This window comes from Manduca sexta, chromosome 27 (assembly GCF_014839805.1).
Source record: "Manduca sexta isolate Smith_Timp_Sample1 chromosome 27, JHU_Msex_v1.0, whole genome shotgun sequence".
Taxonomy (NCBI): Eukaryota; Metazoa; Arthropoda; class Insecta; order Lepidoptera; family Sphingidae; genus Manduca; species Manduca sexta.
Window position 1 is genome coordinate 15,426,645 of NC_051141.1, and position 23,202 is coordinate 15,449,846.

General features: G+C 35.8%; 2 protein-coding genes across 2 annotated transcripts; both read left to right on the top strand.

The window, feature by feature from the left end:
• The first annotated feature begins 364 nt into the window (after positions 1 to 364).
• On the top strand, positions 365 to 19,332 carry LOC115445614 (ATP-binding cassette sub-family F member 2). Its single transcript, XM_030171945.2, has 12 exons — positions 365 to 455; positions 610 to 778; positions 2,726 to 2,932; positions 8,656 to 8,844; positions 9,294 to 9,437; positions 10,079 to 10,202; positions 10,279 to 10,477; positions 10,818 to 10,997; positions 11,384 to 11,524; positions 11,775 to 11,966; positions 13,605 to 13,808; positions 14,250 to 19,332. Exons 2-12 carry the CDS (start codon positions 628 to 630, stop codon positions 14,382 to 14,384), a joined length of 1,866 nt encoding a protein of 621 aa, XP_030027805.1. The 5' UTR covers positions 365 to 455; positions 610 to 627; the 3' UTR covers positions 14,385 to 19,332.
• A 1,175-nt stretch (positions 19,333 to 20,507) lies between these two features.
• LOC119190903 (ADP,ATP carrier protein-like) lies at positions 20,508 to 22,417 on the top strand. Its single transcript, XM_037444176.1, has 5 exons — positions 20,508 to 20,645; positions 21,143 to 21,371; positions 21,455 to 21,716; positions 21,931 to 22,162; positions 22,349 to 22,417. The coding sequence occupies exons 2-5, from the start codon at positions 21,179 to 21,181 to the stop codon at positions 22,415 to 22,417; spliced, it is 756 nt and encodes a 251-aa protein (XP_037300073.1). The 5' UTR covers positions 20,508 to 20,645; positions 21,143 to 21,178.
• Positions 22,418 to 23,202: the final 785 nt, after the last annotated feature.

The following is a 23,202-nucleotide window of genomic DNA, read 5'->3' on the forward strand; positions in this document are numbered from 1 at the left end:
CCTTTAAATAAACGTAAGAACCTATTCACGGCATATCTTACTATTTTTACATTTATTTAATTATTTCGCAAAAAAGACCAATTATTTATATTAATTTAATAAATAAATTAATCGTAACTAATTCGGTTTATGAAGAAAACGTTAATATTATTATGGTTTTTAGGTTTATAGAATAACGACGCGTTGAGTCAAAGAGCTTTAATTCGAGTCGTGATTATAATTATTAATTTTATCTGTTTTGAAATATTTTTTCAATTTTAAATGTGAGACTTATAAATCGTATCAATTAGCAAAAAAAAAAGAACGAATGAAACAAACAAATTATTATGATCCGCAAATTTTATCTATGGTATATGTTCGCACTCTGTGACCTGTGTAATTTTTTAAAATGTCTTTCTTTTTATTACGGCACGTGTAGACGCGGACGACTTGCTATCATTTATTAAAATATATAGGTAAATTTTAATTTATATGTGCTGTATTGTTTATTTGAGTGTAATGAACACTTTTAAATGTTAATTAATTATGAAAGACTTTTGCGTGTATTTCATGTACATGAAGACTAAAGCTAGTGCCATACAAAAAAGTAATAGATTTTTTGTTTTACAGTTTTAGTTAGTTAATAAAATGCCATCGGACGCGAAGAAACGTGCCCAACAAAAGAAGAAAGAGCAAGCGAGCAATAGGAACAAAAAGCCAGTGGCCCGTGTGACTAACGCCGAAGAAAATGGTTCTTCGACGAACGGTACTAAGGAAGATCGTGAGCTCACCGCTGAAGGTAGATTAACCTCTTTTTGTCACAACTAACGTGGGTCTTAATCTCACTTGCTCAGTGCATTTTGTCGTCGCCAAAAGTGGTATTATCCTTATATCCCCATACATTAACATGACGGGTGTTAATTAAGAGGTATTATTTCAAATGTTCTGTAATTATTCAAGTACGTCATGGTATTGACGACACTGCTGCACTGATAAATAATTGTTGTAAGAGCAAGTTTGTTTCCATGGAAAATTTAAAGAATAGTTTTGTCCTAGTTTCTGTAAAATAATATTTATTTTGCTTCTTTTACCAGCTTTCTATGAATTTATATTTTTGTATAATTGCTCGTAAATTTCATGCTGGACTATGAACAATTTATATGTATATATAGTATGTACCACAACTTTATTACAAAATAATTTTGCTTATATGTTGTGTGTGAGCGCTCATATTTTGCTATCTTTTTTTAGTTTATAAATGTGTTATAATATTGATTACATGCTGTCTATCCACTTCTACACAGACACATGTAATGTATTAGTAAAAAATGATCAATATTTTAATAATGCCAAAAAAGATCTGTTTGATCCCCATTGCCACTGCTGGGTAATAGCCTGCTCTAAGTAGGTATCGCAAACTTAATTTAACAATTATTTATTTAGTATGTAAGTGAAGTTTTATTACAATATCTTTCTTCCCGGTACAAGCAATAGAATTTAATAATATGAGTCCTTTATTATATACCGTCCCATTATTGAGTGTGAGCTTACTCTGCTAATGAGACAGATTAGGCTTTAGTAGATTAGATTGGCAGACTTCTCACACCCTCTAAATACCTATAGAGAACTTCTCAGGTCTTTATGATTCCTCAATATGTTTTGTTCATCAAGCAAATAGTAATTTGCAAAGAATATACACATATTTTTATGGGCCCCTTTTGGACCTTGGGATTCTAACCTGTGATCATTAATCTCGGCAGTCTTTTCCACACTCAACTGGTCTATTGCCACTCTTCAATATCATTAATAATATAATGCACAGAGCTTTAAAAAGTAAGAGGTTCTTTTCCTAAAGGATAGATCCAAACATTCAACCTTTATCTGTGCAGTCCATTCTCAATAATTACTGCTAATTTCCTTCATTTTACTTGATTCTTAAACATCTCATCATACTTAAAGATACTGCAACACTTCAATATATTTCTTATGGTTTCCTTGTACAAATAACTATTTGTTAATAATTTATGTAACTTTGTGGGTCTGAATCAATCAACCATTACAGAACTGTAACAATATTTGTAAGCCACAAACATTGTACTTCTGTTACTCTTTTGTATTGTTTGGAAATAGATTGCGTTTATTCTTACATAATTGTGGTGGAATAGATTTTTTAAATAAAAAAAAATATGCTCTATACATCCAAATAGATTTATATTATGGTTATTTATTGACAGTGTTTATCATCTGTGGTAGTAAGTTAGTAATAAATTATATATAGTATGTTATATGGTAAGGATTTTTTTTCTATGTTATATTCCCTATCCTGGCATATTTTGTAATTTTTTCAGATACTGAATTAAAAAGTATGAAGTTTTTCTTTATTAAACTGTAACAAGTTGTGGTATTAAACTACAGTGTTCTGTTTGGCAGATTACAAGTAGATAATTTCTGGATTATTTTATCATATTTTTTCTAACACTAATTATACAGCAGTGATTGTGTAAGTAAAAAAATATTTCCGCTAATCACTAAGTCCGGATGAAAATTGGATCAGCCCAAATTCTTATGATGGCATATGCAGTACTCGTGTGGCAGGTACACTTACTGTAACATTCTACGTAGTAATAGGCCGAGTATACGGCTACCAGGTATCCGGTATTCGGTCAAACAATTACTCACATCACCTCTATAATTAAACCGTGTTATACAGGCTACTATAATACCTGTGTAAACCATTTTGTTACAGAGGCGCTATGTTTAAAACTGGAGGCGGAGGCCAAGATGAACTCCGAGGCGCGGTCGTGCACCGGATCCTTGGCGATGCACCCTCGCTCCCGAGACATCAAGATCGCCAACTTCTCAATCACCTTCTACGGCAGCGAACTCTTGCAGGACACTTTGCTAGAGTTGAATTGCGGCAGACGTTATGGATTGGTCGGATTGAACGGATGCGGTATGTATTGAATTATTTTTGTATTGGTGAAACCAATTTCTGATTTGATAAAAAAAAGACAATTTCCGCGTCAATTGAAGCGAAAGTGTTGAAAGTTTTTATCATGATTTCATAAATATAGATATAAAATTTTCTGTCGGCAAAGTTTGCTATATGGCTTGCGACTGTTAGCGAATATTTTCAACATAAGTCGGTGATTTATTTTAGAAAGATGATATGATAGATGGGTAGGTTACAATTGGCTTAGAAGCACTAATCACAAAGAAAACATTGACCCAACATTGCATTGTTTTACGTACAAATTAAATCCATAAACAACGGAATTCATAAGAAATATGTTTCTGAGTACAGCTCATTAGAGCAAAAATAAATCCGTTTCAAAACAAAATCTCAGTCAATCAAAAGTAATCCGATCACGTTAACGGTATGTGTATCGCGAGTGTGCACGTTTTGTACAATAAACTGACATGTATCGTAGTGTTTCTGATTAGATATAGCCTTGTGGCAACCTTATATGAATGTATAAGGCTTTTGCTAATAGAAACTTGTCGTATTGTGAACTTGTTAAAATGAACCACAATCCTTTACAACTTTAAAACAAAGACTCTGTCTGCGATAGACAACTAAATGATGACGTCACATATTATGTTATAAAAATATGCCATTACAAATAAGGTACAATATTTGAATCGAATTATTTATTATGACATACTGTGCTTAATAGTTTTACGTGCCATCATAAACTTGAACTAATTGTGGAACTGGTGAGGTATTGGATGGCGGAAGGTTGGATTCCCTTAAAGACCCTTTTTGATATATTCTTATTATGTTAGTTAACTCCTGGGCATCGTCGGACATATTTCAGCAGACGAGTGCTTTGTTATAAAATATGAGTGGACTTACTTATGCGCAATTATGTCGCTTATTATTAGACTAGTAGACTCGACATTCGCTTGTATAAAAAACTTTTGAATAAATCGATATGAAGACATTTTTGGTACTTTTTATCATAGAATGGAATGACTTTTGAAGTCTACTACACTTCGTTTTATCGTCGAAAGTTTTGTGTAATTAAAAACATAATAATATGATGATGAATAATAAGTGTACTGGGAACGCACCTTAATTGCGGAAACTTATTTCTGACCGTGAATGTTCTGTATATTTAGTTATTGGCTATGTGCATTTGTCTTGTTTAACGACTGCCTATGGCCCGGTGCATATATGGCGGAGTGCAGCGCCTTCTTCTTTGACTCTGTCAAACTATTATCGACAACGAATTCAACCGACATAACAATGTTTTGTAATTTATTGTTGTGTTAATGGATTTTAAATAATATTTCAATTACGACAACGCCTAACAATAGTTTGACAGTAAAAAATCTGCGCTGCGTTACGCCCTGTATGCGCCGGCCCTATAGATATTAAAAATATGTGATAATATCATCGACTACAATGTCACAATCAAATTAACATTGTACAATTCAAAGGCAAATTCGATATTTAAAACTTACAGTCTAAAGCAAATAACTAGAATTTGTTAAATGCAGAACTAATTAGTTTTAGAGCGAAGCGAAACTTTATTTGTTGATTCAGACTGTGATGTTTTTATCTTTTTGCAAGCAAAGCGAGCGATGGTTGCGACAATGTTTATGTTGTGCACTTTTTCTTTTACTCCCGTAGTGTGAAAAGTGTGAATGTAATATAAATCAATTTTAATACACAGTTTCACTTTATTTTATAATAATATGTTAATGCATTTGATTTTGGAGCTATAATTTACGAAATCAGTTAAAAATTTTATATAGTTTGGGTGTTGGCATATTTGAAATTATTTGGCATTTCAGGCTTTTTTTGTGACGGGAAAGCATTTCTGTTTATAGTATCCATTATGTATAGCATATTTTATATACACAGTTATGCCGAGAACTAACTACGCGGGCAGAACCGCGAGCAAATCTTATACATACATCGCTATTATGACAATCAATAGACGATATTAAAATGTTATTGAAACTAACTTATATAATGTGCATAGAAACAGTTTTTATTGATGTCAACTGCAGTCCAACCACACTGATGCTGCGTGCAGTAACCATAAAATGTCACCAGGCAATGACACATTACCATTCCTACGATATTTGCATAACCTTTTTTATATACAGTACACGGCAAAGCGTCTCCACTGCACCTGATGGTAGAGGCCACGTATCAAATAGCGTACCCTACTGGCCGCCCTCTGTTCTCCTTGTATAACCCCATACAATATCACATTTCATAATAAGATTAATTGTTATATGTAACCACGACGTATCACTTAGTGTTAACCCGCGCCCTAGTCATTCGCCCCAGCACCCTACCACCTCTGCCTTCTATATTTGAACCACAAAATGTGACATTGTGTACAAACTTATCCACGAGAATAAAAGTCCCTATGTCTAATCATTTGCAAAGGGAAAAAAAATATGCTAGTTTGGGTGGCGTTCAGATAGAGTCGATTGACGAGAGATGATTAATTCTCCATCGCTAGTTGATGTATTTATGCCGGGTACAATATGGTATAAGACAGGCTGATCCCACGTTCCCTTCGTAGTCTGAGAGATCTAAAGATTTTAGCCGTAGACCAACTGAAACTAATCTCGATCACCGCAGAACTCAGTAAGGTTATTAGGGATCATGCGGGCGCGGTACGATTTTTTCGTGCGACCCTGAAATCGAAAGACGCACGCAAATCCGCATCCGTAAATGTATTTAGCGTGTTTTTTTACGACGGGCTTCTAAATCCCTTAGGAGATGGAGGTTGATAGTGAAGTGGGGGGGGGCAAGGCTATATTAAATAGAGTCAGTCCTAACAACCCCATAGATATAACGGCCATTGCAGGAATTTTATTCTATATTAGGGACTACGCAAATTTAGTTATGAACCCTAATCTGCGTTGTTTGGTTGCCAACGGGTAAAAGGTCAGACTTTTATGTGTTCGTAAAACGAAACCACTCAATTAGATTTTTTTTGATCGTCTTCGCGTTAATTTATATTATCTATACTATTATGCATTTATAAATATTTGCACTTTTTTATTGCTCTGAATGACGATACACATTGATGCACATATAATATGAGTATGTTTGTTCAATCGTTGCCCACGAAACGTCATAATATATACCTCAGTAACAGATCGTTTGTGCTTACCCTAATGGGCATGGGAAGTGGGTCGTATCAATCGTCAGTCAGGTTTAGTAATTTATTCACTTGTCATTGTGAATACCGCGTGTGGATCTTTCACACGAACTAATCGCGTGTTCAGTATGTGCATCGATTGTACCACCTACGCTGCAACTCGCAATTGCATCGTTCTAGAAGCTAACATCCTGTGCTTTTAGTAAAATAACTTTGAAACAAGTTGCAAATTCCATAGTATATGGCCTCTGTTTCAAAGGACCTGGCGGGGTACCTGGAATCTTTTCATTTCACTCGAAACATTTTCACCCTCTTTTGACGATAATTTTTACGTTTTATTTTGACTTTAGTGTCTTCCAAAAATATTGTGGTGTTTTAAAGGGTATTGCTTGAAATAACTTGATCTACAATAATATTGGCCTAACGCCATCCCTAACACGATTACTTACGTCTAGACGTAACGATGTTAAATTTTATTGGAAAATAATGACGCTGTGTCAAACTTATGATACTTTTATTTGAAAATCGATTAACGGGCAAAAAAGCTACTTGATCTTGAATTATCTCCTTAACAATATATGCCATATTATATGTGTACGAACTTCCAGAAATATCAACTTCATATACACATTATATTCAAAATCGATCGGTCAAAGTTTATTCTAACACAAGGCCAATCTAATCTCCTATCGTTGTAATAGTATTGGTTTAATAATTTAGGTTATTTTTTATGTGTTGGACATGATTATTGTGTTATACGGCCACGGCGAATGCCGAATGGACTGTGTTTTATGTAATATGATACCTATAGGAACAGTTTTATTTTTTGCCAATTTGCCTCTGCACCTTGCACAACACTTTTATTGTTTTCAACTCGCTCAATACTTCACTTAGATGTTTTCGTATATTTTGGCGTTTTGTTATTATTGTTAATTTAATATTTTGATTGATTGGGGAAGAGGCATTTATAGTATATCGTTTTATTAATCACTAGCTGACCCGGCAGACTTCATACTACCTCATGGATAAATAAAAGACCTAATCTTTTGTATAAAATGATTTTAAAACAAACAAATCGAATCCGTATTTAATAAAAAAAGCATTTATTGAATAAATAATTTAGCCTATCTCCTACATTGTCACTCACTAAAGAACGCAATTCTGACATAGCAATACGACTATTTTCTTGATCTGTCTGTCTCTGGTCATCAGTGCGGTTAGCACGTGAGGTAGCTCTTCGCACATTTGATTGACTACGACGACCTAAGTCAGGTCGTCTTCTCCTCGGCATCGTAAATTGTAATTAATCAAAGTGAGAAAATTTCCCGCTCATTTAGCAGTAAAGTGTCACTATCACAAAAAGAGCACATTACTTGGAATGTCACTATCACAAAGGATCACCAAAGTAAAGAAAGTTCTCGCGCACGTAACCACAAAGATAGATATAATATCGTAATAATACTTTTTCCGTGCTCTGAAATGCGACAGGATGGATTGACATATTAGTTGGTTGTCAAATCTAATGTCAAATATTATGATTGCGTTCAGAAATTTAACTTAAGATTCATAATTTAATTTGTGACAAAACTTAAGATTTATCTTTCGATTTCTATATAGTCTTATTAAAAAATAATCGGACAGATTAACAACTGAAGTTAGCTAAAATTGAGTTTCTCGAAGCCGACCACTATTTATGTACTATGTATTTTGAGACTATGCAATTTTGTCGCGTTCGCGATTCACTTTCACTTTTGTTGAGTTTCAGAACGCGATATTAGATCCTCCAACGCGCACGCGAATTTGAACTTTATTGCAGCGGTAATAAATTACAAATTGACTCTACGTATTAGTTAGAAAACGTTTGTATGGGAAATAGAAAAATGCTGTTTTGAGGATTTTCCCGGCAATTATTCGAATTTTTCTCACCTTTTAAATCTTCCCTAGACCTCCACGAATAATTCAAGACCAAGATAAGATAAATCCGTTCAGCCGTTCTCGAGTTTTAGCGAGACTAACGAACAGCAATTGATTTTTATATATATAGATTGTGTATGACTATTTTTATGTAGCAAAAAAGTCACTTCCCCCGTAATTTTTTTGCTACATAAGCAATTTAAGCGGATAAAAAATACAAATGTTTCATCATTGATTAAAAACGCTTATTAGCAAGGCGACATTTATATAATATTTATTTTTATCGTAAGTCAGTTTTATTAGGACAAAACTGATTTTTACCTAAACAGAAATATTGTATAAATACGGCTTAAATTCTTTATTAGAGTACTGTACGGAATATATTAAGTTAAGTTCTTACTGGCTGCACCACTACGGTAACAATAAAAGTATGACGTTAAATGGTGCGACTATTTGTTTAATTTCACTATACTTATTCTTGTCCTATAATATGTTTTCTCGTGTTTATAATTTAGTTGAAGGTTTGAAATAACTCTTGCAGTTACGTTGTCAACCCGTCAAAAAAACGGGATTGGACATTTTAAATTGGTTGTAAAACTTAATTTAATTAATACGTTTTTGTTTTCGACAGGCAAGTCATCACTGCTGGCCGTGTTGGGTCGTCGCGAGGTGGCCATCCCGGCGCACATCGACATCTTCCACCTGACGAGAGAGATGCCCGCCTCGGACAAGACGGCTCTCAAGTGCGTCATGGAAGTCGACGAGGAGCGCGTCCAGCTCGAGAAGCTGGCTGAGGAGTTGGCACAGAGCGACGATGATGGTAAGATCGCTTTCAAATTAACCGCCCGGCTGCAGAGAAGCATTCTCGCGTTCCTTTTTTTTTATGGATTATCTTATATGGTTTACCTTAGCAGTGACTTGGTGATCGTTATAACATGATGAGAAGAAAACTGCTCGCCTGATGGTAATTGACACGACCATCCTCAAACAAAAATAATATTAACCATAGTTCTTAATTATATAGCACCACATAACACAGGGCTGTTCATATTGGAGTATAACATATTTTTTTACCTTGGGAGCAAATTGCTGGAATAAAATGTAGCCTATGTGTTAGTCCAGAAGATTGGGCACGGTCTACATTGAGCCAAATTTAATAAAAAACGGCGCAGTTGCTTCCGCGTTAACTTTTCACTTATTCACAAACTATTGCATTAATAATATTAGTAAGATAAGATAAAAAAACTTTTGGACGAAACATTGTTGCAGAGGCGCAAGAACAGCTGATGGACGTTTACGACCGGCTAGAGGAGCTGAGCGCGGACACGGCGGAGGCGCGCGCCGCTCACATCTTGCACGGGTTGGGCTTCACCAAGGAGATGCAGCAGAAAGCCACTAAAGACTTCTCCGGAGGTGCGCTATTATAATTCTGGGAAATGTACAGTCGGTCACAAAAATACCTGAACAAATTCCAAACTGCATATTGCCTTCATATTTATTTTTCTTATCAACTGTTTTTCCTTTAGTAAACTAAACTTCAAAGGGTTGAGTTTAAATTGGATAGGGAAAAACAATATTTGGTTATAATAATAATAATAACAATATTTAGTTAAAATATAGAACCGTTTTGAAGATTTGAAATTGTTCAGCTGCTTTTGTCGCTAACTGTACTTATTTGCACTAGTATAACAGAAATTTAACTCTAACTAGTGGTCACCATGCACATACATGGACCTGAATGTTTACGTGTGCCTGTGTGCGATTTGGTTAGACATCTGATACAGTGGCTCATAGCTAGGTTGGAGATTGTTTTTGTCTGCCTGTATATTCATACAATAAAAACGAAATATACATTTAATAATGTCAGTATATCAAGACTATTAGACATTCTCACTCCATATAAGGACAATCTGACACATATATGAAGTGTTTATCATTTCGAAATTTATCTGTATACTGCGTTTTACTTATTTTGAACTCAGTTTATTTGTAAGTTAATGTTAAGTGCTTTCATCATCAACAACTTTATTAAATGAAAATATTGTTTTATTTAGGTTGGCGCATGCGCATTGCGTTAGCCCGCGCTCTGTACGTTAAACCGCATCTCCTGTTGCTCGACGAGCCGACCAACCATCTCGACTTAGACGCCTGCGTGTGGCTCGAGGAAGAACTTAAACAGTCAGTATTCACTTATCTCTTACAATATCATTAATGACACTAAATTGTAAATAAATGTCGTGATTATCTTCTACAGCTACAAACGCATCCTCGTCTTAATATCTCACTCTCAAGATTTCTTGAACGGCGTCTGCACCAACATCATCCACATGAGCAAACGGCGCCTGAAGTACTACACGGGTAACTACGAAGCGTTCGTGCGCACGCGCATGGAGTTGCTCGAGAACCAGATGAAGCAGTACAATTGGGAGCAAGATCAGATCGCGCACATGAAGGTATTCACCAGAGCTCCATGCTCTTGCATCTTTAAAGTATAAATACTAATTATGACATGAGGATAGCAGATATACGTTATATTTGAATCACTTGTCGATATACAGTCTTACTTATAGTCTTGTTTTAGTGTTAAGAGGTACTTACAAATTGCTTAAATAGCTGTCAAACACATAACTGGCTTCCTAGTTTCAACCCTATTAAAAGGCAAGATGGCAGGTTTTGATTTACAGCTGATTGAGTAAATTTGAGTTTCAGCTGAGCATAGCTTTGCGTAATTTTTATAAGTAAGACAGATAATGTGTATATAACTTCTAATATGAAATATCTACGCACCAACAGAACTATATAGCCCGGTTTGGTCACGGCTCGGCCAAGCTGGCTCGCCAGGCTCAGTCTAAGGAGAAGACCCTCGCCAAGATGGTGGCGCAGGGGCTCACCGAAAAGGTGGTTGACGACAAAACGCTCAACTTCTACTTCCCGTCGTGCGGGAAGGTTCCGCCGCCAGTTATTATGGTGCAGGTAAGGAATATCATTTGTTCACACAACTCATACGGTCATTCTTCAGTGACATTATTAGTCTGACCTCCTAACCGAAATGTCGTCATATTGGCACAAATAATAATTCAATATTATTATTTTTTTTTATGTAGTAGTAACCAGAACGGCACTTGTATGTAAAGGTACACTGCATTGTCTATTACTGTCGCCAAACAACAAGCATTGTTGTGTTTAAGCTATGTGAACATTGACTATAAAGTCTCTTAGTCCTGAAAAAAACTATTCTAATGCTGCTTAGCTGCTAAAAGACACAATACAATGTAACCCACCCTGATGGACATTGCCTGACGAAAAACAACCTAAAAAGTAAATACCATGCGGTAATAATAACTTTGATATTGTTACAGAATGTATCATTCCGATACACAGACACCAGTCCGTGGATCTACAAGAACCTGGAGTTCGGTATTGATTTGGATACTCGACTCGCTCTTGTCGGACCCAACGGTGCTGGCAAGTCTACTCTCCTGAAACTACTCTATGGAGACGTAAGTATGCGAGTAACTTATAAAACTTCATTCATATAGCGTTCTAGGTTAATACTAAGCACACATTTTATTAATTTTATGACAGGAAAAAAAAACTAAGTAATTTATTTTATAAAAATATAAACACTTCTCAATTATCCATAATTCGTTTGAGGTAATAAATATTGACAGAATATATTACACTATTTATGATTTTGTTTCCATTAATGCGGTTTAGATTATTCACAGTATTTATTTAAATATCGTATAGTTGGTGCCGACAACGGGCATGATCCGTAAGAACTCTCACCTGCGTATAGGGAGATACCACCAGCACCTTCACGAGCTGCTAGACCTGGACCTGTCACCGCTTGACTACATGATGAAGGAGTTCCCGGAGGTGCGCGAGCGAGAGGAAATGAGGAAGATCATAGGACGGTATGGACTCACTGGCCGGCAACAGGTAATTGTAAACACAACGTAATTTACCAAATACCTGGATTATGCAAACAAAAATTGTGACAAAAGCATCAGCATTGCACCTTATGTGGAATGGTGTCGAGATAGAGCATCAATTGATGAGAGACATTGACGTATATTCTAGACATGTCACACGAACGTCAATAATTATAAACTACTAGCTTCCGCCCGCAGCTTCGCCCGCGTGGATTTCGGGTTTCAAAAATGGAGAAGGTGCTCAATTTGTCGGGATGTTTTTTTAATTTATGGTGGTATGCAGGTGGTCCGATTGTCCGGTCAGGGTCTGATGATGGGATCCTGGTGAAATTGAAGGAACTTTTAACCATTAAGGTTGCACACGAAATGACGGAAGCTTAAAAAATGGAGTAACTTCTCCCGTTTTCCCAACATTTTCCATCACTGCTATGCTCCTATTAATTGTAGCGTGATGAAAAGTATACTATAACCAGCTCAGGAGTATGAAAAATAATTGTACCAAGTTAAGTTAAAATCCGTCGAGTAGTTTTTGTTTCTATAACGGTTATACAGACAGACAGACAAAAATTTTACTAATTGCATTTTTGGCATCAGTATCGATCCCTAATCACCCCCAGTTATTTTGGAAATATATTTCATGTACAGAATTGACCTCTCTACAGATTTATTATAAGTATAGATATGCAAAAGTAGCTCAAAAATTGTCCATAACGAAAACATGCATTTTAAAGTAAAACAAAAGAAATAATATCGTGAAGCCAACTAAATAACTAATGATATATTAAATTTTGTGACTGTTCAATTTAGTCGGGTCCGCGATATCACTTTTGTTGAGTTTCAGAACGCGACATTACATTATTATATTCTGTGCTCCAACGCACACTGCTTTGATGTTAGGAACACACCTACATTGCTTAGACAACAGTGAACTTTATAAAATAGCAATAAAGCTCAAATTGACTCTACGTATTAGTTAGAAAACGTTTGTATGGGAAATAGAAAAATGCTGTTTTCAGGATTTTCCCGGCAATTATTCGAATTTTTCTCACCTTTTAAACCTTCCCTAGACCTCCACGAATAATTCAAGACCAAGATAAGATAAATCCGTTCAGCCGTTCTCGAGTTTTAGCGAGACTAACGAACAGCAATTCATTTTTATATATATAGATTTGTTCAAAATCTGAACTAAGATGGCAACCAAAACGTCACTGTTATAACGTATTTATTAACTTGAACAACAAATAATTTTATTGATTTGAATAATATTTTTTATTCAAATATATATAATTACACTTAGACTCGAGGTCTTATATAATGAGCGCCACTCCGTACACAACCACAAGCTTTCAATATTGACTATACTAAAGTCAGTTTGAGTGGATTGCTGTTCAATTCAGTTGCAAACTGAATTTTCTGAACGCCAAATCTAGTACGTGTTACAGATATATCGATGACGAGAGATGATTATCTTTCGCCAGTCAATACAATGTTGGTATGTTCAAAACCGCTTATACAGGCTGACTTCAAAACGCGACACTCACGGGCCACTGTGGCGGATTGTACACCTCATGTACGGTGCTCGCTAGCCAGATGGATGCAGATATTCTATCGCGAATAATTAAACAAAAATATTCCTGTGTTGCAGGTGTGCCCGATGCGACAGTTGTCCGACGGGCAGCGGTGCCGCGTGGTGTTCGCGTGGCTCGCGTGGCAGACCCCGCACCTGCTGTTACTCGACGAGCCGACCAACCATCTCGACATGGAGACCATCGACGCCCTCGCCGACGCCATCAACGACTTCGACGGCGGCATGGTGCTCGTCAGTCACGACTTCAGGCTCATCAATCAGGTATGTTCATTATCAGCGTGTTTCATTACGGGCGATTATCGCAAATTGTCTATCTAAACTCATAATGCATATTATGCATTAGGGAACAGAATGACGTGTCAGTAGGCAAGGGGCCGTTCAAGTATTACGTGATGCAATTTTTGAAGATTTTTGAGCCCCTCACCCCCGCATGTAACGCGACGTAACGTTTTCCTGTACGCCCTCGCTCCCGCTCAAAAAGTTATGTAACTAAGTGTCAATTTTTTTCTAATATTCACAATTACGTCACGCAAAATATCGGAAAGTCGCTAAAATACCTTTGTTATTGTTTTAAAATAAAAAAAAAACAATGTGACATGACGCGTTGTACGAATCCCCCCTCCCGCCCCTGTAACGCATCGTAACGTTTTACACATATATGTTGTTTATTATAAGTTAGTATCAAACATTTATTTATTACAGGTGGCCGAAGAGATTTGGATATGCGAAAACGGCACCGTTACCAAGTGGCAGGGCGGTATCCTCAAGTACAAGGACCATCTCAAGTCTAAGATCCTGAAGGAGAACGCGGACAACGCCGCCAAAATACGCAAATAGTCAAATGTTAGATTGATATTCACCCTGCGCTCATAGCACTCTCTCGCCAACACCTGTCTCAGGGTGTGGGGTGGTGGTTCCCAAACTCCCAGACGGCACAGCTGTGATTGAGGGTTACTGGTTTACGGAAATCTGGTTGTGTTTTATGTGCTAAAAATATCGTACTTTCAAGAGTTGTAAAATATCTTTTTGATCCCAATTAATGTAAAGAACGAAGATAGCAATAATGGTTAATAGTTTTAAAGAAAGGCTGTGCCTCAAGACATTGTTAGAAGCGGTGATGTAGTAACATCACAGTTTAACATCCACTATCATCGATCACGTCCGTGACAAGGCAAGCGTGAACAGCTCCAATCAATTGAAAATGTTGCCTTATTTTTAACACCAAACTGAACAGACTGCATGATTATTTAGACTGTAATACAAAAGTAATACATAGTTGATAGATTTGACTAGTTTTGACTTGTGTAATGCTTGCTAAACTGCCTTAGTAATTAAAGTAGCAGTAGTATACAATAGTTATAAATGAAATGTATCGTTTCACTTTGCGAACCGGAGTGCCGTTTAGTTTGGGAACTACATGTTGCGTCTTAGAGTTTTAAATAGCATGTAACATCACTTTGTATGAGAATGTATGAAGTCGTGGTCACATACTATGTGGTGTTTCAGCCCGCGTGTAAGGCAGTTTCGATGCGTGATCTAACAAACTAATCGATAATGCGAACTTCCTCTAACTGGGTGATATTATTAATAGTTTAGTTAATGTTTTGTGTATTGACTTGGTCCTTGGGTTTGTTCTTTTTTTATTTTCATATTTACATGTGCAAATTTGTATAAATGAGACTAAAATTAGGTGTATAAAATGATTTGATTTTATAATCAATCCGTGATCCAATGTTGCATAGCAAATGGATGCATGGCACTGAGATATCGCGCCCCACAGCCGCGTCGACGTTCCACCGAGAACTGGTCGGTGTCCGAGACGGTTCTGGTGGGACTTGATTAGACAGGTGTTGGTCCAGACAGTGGTTGTACATTACGTGATTTACACCAGCATTGTGATCCCCGAGCTGCCTATTTAAGCGTAGTTTAGAAGTATTATAATGTAATGTTGACGTGCGACGCGTCTGTCTGGCTCTCTTATTTGTATTTCTTAACGTAATTTAATGATAATAGTGTCAAATGTAGAAATTATTATAAACAATAGATATATAGGCGGTTCGTTTTAGTATTATAAAAGTAAGTAGTTTATAAATCTCGTACCAAACACTCAAAATGAGGATGGGAATAATCATTGATTGGTTGATGTAGATTTATAATACAAATATTAATTGCGAACGAAATTCAGCTATCACACACACGACGAGATACATATTCCTATTCTCATTTTTTAATTCAATATACACAGTTATAAATAAATGATATAGTATTTCATATACAATTTTTGATATTTAGCTTATTGATGTACGATATTCACTACATGCCTTACAACCGTGCCGTTTTACGAGCGTTTGTCGTAGTATTATAGTATTACTTCAGCATAAACAGTGCATAACGAAAGCTATAATTATGTGATGATATTGGAACACCAAATAAATAATATAATCCGTTGGCCAGACACACGACGTCGTTTCGTCACGTTCGCACGAGAGATATATTATTGAAATTAGTTGACACCATTGACGTATATTCTATAGACACGAACGTCCATATAAAGTAATTGTTCAAAATCTGAACTAAAATGACAAGCAAAACGTCACTGTATAAACCTATTTATTTACTTAACAAATAATTTTACTTCTTTGACTAAATTTTTTTATTTACATCTTGGTTTACACTTAGACTCGAGTTCTTATATTATGAGCGTCACTCCGTACATAACCACACACTGTTCATGTAGAAATAATACTAAAGTCAGGTGTACGGATTGCAGTACATTAGAGTCGGACACAATGAGTACGGAACGCCAGATATAGTACTTAGTACATATATATCGATGGTTGACACTAAGTTATGACTGTACATTGTCGCGTAACCTTCATTAATATTTTATAAATATAAATTGTCATCATTTTAAGGGTTATTGAAAACTCACTTGTGGACAAGGTCTTAGTGATATTTATATGCTATAGGCTAAGAGCTGAGCACACAACTGCTTTATGATCTCCGCATACAACACGTTTCGGCACCCAAGAGTACGTCAGTGTTTAAGTGTAAATTTGATCGACGGTATTTCCATATCGAGGTAATCTTATTATTATTTGCTGCAAAAAGATTCAACGCATCTCACAGGGTTGATAAAACCATGATTTTTGTAAGAAATATATAATTAAATTTATATTATTCAAAACATTTTTCATTCGGATTTTGGTTAAAGATAATTAGTTTTTTTAGCCCTGTATTCGGTCGGCTGGATACCCGAATATGCGCTAGATTTCCGACCGGATAGTGTTTCGGCCGCCGGATAGGCCGGATACTGATAGTTACCGGATATCCGTTACATCTCTACTGAAGACCCATTAGCGCCAAACTAGGTTTGAATTAAATTTATATTCTTAATTGAAATTCGTGTTTTTATGGAGATACGGCATACCAGTGATATTAATTCCTATATTCCAGTACAGATTAACAGGCTTTTGGCTGTTTTTATAAGGCTCCTCCTAATATCCTTGAAAATCTTTACTAACTGATTTTGCCTGACAATCTGTGCTGTTAACATATTAGTTGGACGCATTATGGTGTGATAGTATTTATAGCGATATTTTATATATCGGGAGCTGAGCGTGCGTCGACAATGTGATTATCTGCGCGTGCGCCTCTTAGCCTCGTAGGACATCGTGTTCACAGCGGTGGTTACTAGTTTATAATAGACAATTCCAGCTGAAGTAGGTAGCGAAATGAATGTCACCGAAATAGTCTTTGATTACATTATATTTACAATTGTGATTACATATATTTTGCCTCTGTTTGTATTCATCTTCCCTTGTATAACATTTCCAATAGAATCCATCCTTATGTCTTAGGGGTCGTGTTTAGGTTTGTCAAAATATCACAGCGATGTGTTAATGCAAATAGGTTTGTTTTTGTTTTTGTATAACTTGTATAATTCTCCAAACTAAACACCTTTGAGATTTATGTGTCATATTGACATACGGCCGATCTCCATAAACTATTCCAATCCCCTAACTTGAAGAGTAGCTGCAAGAAAACTAGAAATATTATTTATACCTAATGAGCACGTCAAACAAATCTAATTCTAATTAGTCCATTTTTTTATTGACGCAGAGGTAGTGATTAGGAAGCAAATTATTGAAATCGGCCGTAAGTATGATGGCGAATTTTTATAGTTGATGTTTGTTTTAATCCGGATAAATTAGATTTTTTTAAAATATATTTCTTTATAAAGCGCATTGTATTTATAATAATTTTCTTTAAAATTAGTTAAAATTCGTAAAGTGATGTCGACATAACTACTTACGTGTCTAAATCTGTCTGAAATTGTCATAGTAATAATCCTGCAGAAGCCTCAGTTATTTAAATTGACACGTTCTTTAAAATTAAGGAAATTAAACCCAATGATACGAGGTTATTTATGAATATCATATCGGTAGTCGGCAGGTTAGTTGACTTAGCGATATATCTTTGCATCATTGAGAATGTCAAAGATGTCGCTTTATTCAATTATAACTGTGGACATCTTATTGATCATATATTACATTTATGTATTATAAGACTTAATGAAATCCATCGAATTATGCTTAAAACACAAATTTATCCCGATTCGCCTCTCCGGCGTGCATATGCTGAGTGCCGTACAACACACCGCGATTTTTTATTATATCTTATAATATTGGGATTATTGCGTCCGTCCTTGCGGTGGACACATCGACATTTGTTTCAATGTCGGCATATGTAATAGAATATAGTCGAGGTCATAGAGTATTATAAGTATTATAAATAGGGGCGTAGTTACCATGGGATACATGTACGGAGCGCTTCAGTCCTAACATTATTGGACACAATTGTGAAAATAATTTATTTCGGAAGCAATGATAGATGTGTATATCACAAACTAGTGACAGGATTGACTCATAGCTATTTGTACTACCGACTCATTTTTGGGTACCAATACCATAAAGATCAAGTCAATTATCAAAAATATATAAAATAGCATTGTTATTGAACGTAGAATAATATCCCTGTTCCCATATCTACGCCCACATGACACTAGCAATCCTTAATCCAAAAAAACTATATAGACCGTAATTAAATTTAGTGATAGTAACAGTAAAGAGGAATGCACTAGGCGGTTATGTTGCGGCTAAAGCTGCGCAGTCCGAGCGGTGCGTTTAGTGCTATATTATGGACGTGTCCATTAATGGAATATGTTGCATAGTGGCGATTATATGTATATATTATGGTGTTCACGCGATCGAACATTACCCACCTGTTCGCTTACAGAAGTCACGTTTCTGTGTTTGCATTCTTGAAAAATCATATGTCATTGTGTGAACACAGTTTTGTTTTGCCGCAAGCCTGTTCAAATGGATGCGCAGCTTTTAAGTTTGCAACTCGACCTAAAATTAATAAATATTCGATGTCGCACCATGTACATAAGTTTCGAAGATTTTTCACTATTATAGTATTAATTTATTATTTTTATGCATTTTCTATATATTGTCTTTTCATTAATTGATTATGCACATTGCTTGTGTTGTCTCAGATAGGAAGGAGTAATTGATTATGTTGGGTTGCCAACGTGGTCACTTTGTAAAAATTATCTTGACAATAGTACCTACTTATGATCCCAACACGTTTCGCCCATGTTTTTGAATATCATTTAATTTTGTAATAGTTATTTAGTTAAAACAAGCAGACAGGCCATGCTGCATTAAGCTTGATCTGAGGCAAAGTTATTATAAATCAATAAAACTGATTAAATGCTGAACTTGTTTTATTATTTTTATTACCTATATTATTACGTATCTTTAGAGTATTATGCCTATTACAAGTAAGCGCTAGTTTTAAAGAATTTATTATTGGGTGGATAACAGTTCAATTTATAATTTTTTTACGTCTTCTGTGGCGTATTACAGTACGACTGCAGGGCTGAGGTCTTGGGTTCGATTCCCGGATCAAAGCGATATTGGGCTTTTCTACTCAATATCACCCCTGGGTCTAGAATTTGTGCCCAATATGGCTATAGGTTCGAACCATGATGGCACGCTCTGTTGCGTATCTGCCTACCCTTTGGGGGATAAAAAGGCGTGAATGTGTGTGCGATAACATTTATATGGGTATTTTGATCGAACGGATAACAGTTAAATTTGGATAAAAATGATTAGCCAACATAAATATCTTAGCTGCCCTATTACGTAAAATTTAGCAATCGACGATACCCTTATCCGCACAATTAGCTATAGTAACATTCAGGGGAATCATTTAGGGATTTCAATCCATATGCATATTTGTAGCGAACAGAAAGATGTGAAGGACCCAGGTCACAGTAGTTGGTCTATTAGTTACTAAACTGATCATAAATGTTGCAAGCTCGAGTCCGATTACACTATAAAAGCTCAGGAAGTATAACAATATGCTATGTCAAGTACAATAGGCCAATATAAGATTCGATATGACTTCGAAATTCAAGAAATGCAGAACTAGTTTATAGTCTATTCGCGTTAAAAAAATATAGTCGTAATCGCCGGTGTATTTATTTATTCACACTATTCGCGAATAATTCGTGCACGAATATAACTATGAATTATATGTAACGAATATATTCGAATAAGCTGTTTCATTCGTATTCGTGATGTAATCAGGGTTTATAGTTTCATGAGAATGAGTTTGGTTATCCGGTGACTGCTCTTTAAGGAGTCTAACACAATCTTCTATCTACAGTTCTAAATTCGAATGAAATTCCGGGCGTCTTTTGTATCATGCATTCTGCCAAAAGTCAATGTGACCAGTGAAAATTTTCAGGAGATATAAATTGTTGTGTTTGTCCCTAGTAAAATTATTGTAACGACTCGTATTCTACTGTTATTGCATTGTCATGGAGTGGCCCCCAATAAATAGTGAAGGTTTAAGTGTCGCGGATGAGTAATCCACTGCACCGTAAGCAATCGATAGTTTCATAACATGTAGCATTCCATGGAATCTCTACGATCCATCGACGTACATATTGTGGTAACAATACAAACTGCACCGAGATATGGTATCGGTGGTATGTGACAAGACATATATTTTGATCGTAACGGTGTAAGTCCAAATCGGTGCATTTTGAACTACACCTACCGTATTTGAAATTAGTACTTAATTGTATTTATAATAAAAAAAAACAAAGTAGTATCTAGTTAAGTACATATTAAAATAAAAAAAAAACAAAGTAGTATCTAGTTAAGTACATATTTTTTAAATACTTTTTCTAAAAAGGCGATTAGTATTAGGTACTTATTTGGATGATTGGATCTAAGTATTTTGGATTTACGAAATGCAAAATGTTTTTTTTTTCATTTGATCACCACCATTGATCGAACCACGTCAGTTTTAAGATTATACTATAGTTGAATGTCTTTGTTATAGGTAAGTATTTTGTATTTATACTTGAAATGGAAATGTAGTTTATATTTAAATATCATTTATTCTGTACATTTCTGCCTACCTTTTACTCGTAGAGGTTCTTGATGCGAGTATGTACTGTCGAAAGTTTTATTATCAAAGTAACATAGTTCTTACAGAGTCAACTTTGTTTGTAGCATACCTACATAAAATATATCAAATATTGTATCAAAATGGCGGATAAGAAGAAAGGGGCAAAAAAGGAAGAGAAGGGCTCTGAGACGAGCGCGTTTATGAAAGATTTCCTCGCGGGTGGAATATCAGCCGCGGTGTCAAAGACTGCTGTGGCGCCGATCGAGCGAGTCAAGCTAATTCTGCAGGTTCAGCATGTGTCCAAACAGATTGCAGAAGATAAACGATACAAAGGTTAATTGGATTTTGTTCAGTTTTTTGTATAATAGCACTGGTATGATGCTATTTAACACGATGCAACTTAATCCAATCACCAGGTATTGTGGATGCGTTCATCCGCATACCAAAGGAGCAAGGTATCGGCTCACTCTGGCGAGGGAATCTGGCCAACGTAATTCGCTATTTTCCGACACAAGCCCTCAACTTTGCCTTCAAAGACGTGTATAAATCAATATTTTTGGAGGGGGTGAATAAGAACACTCAATTCTGGACGTACTTTGCCGGTAACTTGGCATCGGGAGGAGCAGCCGGCGCCACTTCTTTGTGCTTTGTATATCCATTGGATTTTGCACGAACCAGGTAATATTATGTTAACTGAAATTATGTGCGGAGCCTTCTTGGCAATTGTGTAGAACTACAAATTAAATAGAGTAGATAGTCTTTATATCATGATCATGTCACCAGTAATCATGTCAAACAAGCTTTATTCAGTTTGGTCCATATTAACGATGGATGGAAAAAAGCGATTAGAATAATTTATTGAAAACTGATGTAAAATCTAATCAATATTTAGGTTAGCCGCGGATGTCGGGAAAGGCAAGGAGAAGCTGTACAGTGGTTTGATGGACTGCTTGTTTAAGACAATAAAGTCGGACGGGCCCATCGGTCTATACCGCGGGTTCATAGTGTCCGTGCAGGGCATCGTCATCTACCGCGCGACCTATTTCGGCTTTTACGATACAGCCCGCGGCATGCTACCGGATCCTAAGAACACGTCCCTGTTTATTACTTGGTTGATTGCGCAGGTATTTAGTTTTATTTTATAATACTTATCTATTTTATTTACTTGATTTGTCACTTTTAGATTAAATTATGTAATTAGGTATATTGATAATATTGACTAAGGCGAGTGTTACCGTCTAGATGTTTGGCAGTTTTAAAGAAAACTAATGCAAGCTATAAATGCCTTGAGACGTGATTTTCTTGTGTAGGTAGGTAGAAGTGAGGCATATGTGAGAAACTACATCAAATGCGGGCTACACGCGTTGGTGCTTGCCTAACTCGGGCAATTGCCAATTGATATTGAGCGATGGCAAGGCAAGACAATTATATGCTATCGACACGTTGGTATTGACCTTCACTTAATGCTCAGCCAACGTATGTGTGTCTATAATCTTCAAGCAAAGATTTCTTGTTTCCAAATTCAATTTTTGAAAATCATTAGCACTTTCGTCATTTAAGTTTCATTGAGTGAATTGAGGTCTGGACTTTGGAGATAGACTTAACTGATTTTTTCAATTCTTTTTTTAAATTGACGTAAATGTACCTATTATTACTGCTGGGTATTCTAGGAGGGAAAATTATTGCTAACGATAATTTTGTAACAATGAATACACTAATTTCGACCTTACGACCATAGCCACAGAAATTCATCCCCCATCCTATTAGATTCTCTATCGTCGTAAAGATGTCATATTAATACTCCGTTTAAATGGCCTTGAGCATTCTTTCCATACTTTTATGGGTCATAAGTTGCGGCCGGGAATAAGATTAACTCACTTTTATACAAAATCAATTTTGTGTTTGTGAATTTTTTTAACAACAATATTCCTTATTACATTTTGTAATAGTTTTGGTTGCAAATTAAAATTATGTATACTTGTTCTTTAGGAGGAATTTAACGGAATCTATACACAGGTATTTTTCAATATGACATGGTGTAACAGTAGCCAAATTGAAAAAAAAATTAATAACCAAAGTAAATGTAGAAGTATGATGTCCTTTTTATTTCTAAATGTATTTTCATAGCGAGTAATGGAACGGCAGTGCATCGGTGTTGTATTCG

Coding starts and splice junctions, on each gene's coding strand:
- LOC115445614 (XM_030171945.2), top strand. CDS start 628: ATGCCATCGGACGCGAAGAAACGTGCCCAACAAAAGAAGAAAGAGCAA. Junction 8,845..9,293: donor GGCACAGAGCGACGATGATG/GTAAGATCGCTT, acceptor ACATTGTTGCAG/AGGCGCAAGAACAGCTGATG. Junction 9,438..10,078: donor CACTAAAGACTTCTCCGGAG/GTGCGCTATTAT, acceptor TGTTTTATTTAG/GTTGGCGCATGCGCATTGCG.
- LOC119190903 (XM_037444176.1), top strand. CDS start 21,179: ATGGCGGATAAGAAGAAAGGGGCAAAAAAGGAAGAGAAGGGCTCTGAG. Junction 21,372..21,454: donor AGAAGATAAACGATACAAAG/GTTAATTGGATT, acceptor TCCAATCACCAG/GTATTGTGGATGCGTTCATC. Junction 22,163..22,348: donor TTACTTGGTTGATTGCGCAG/GTATTTAGTTTT, acceptor TTTCTTGTGTAG/GTAGGTAGAAGTGAGGCATA.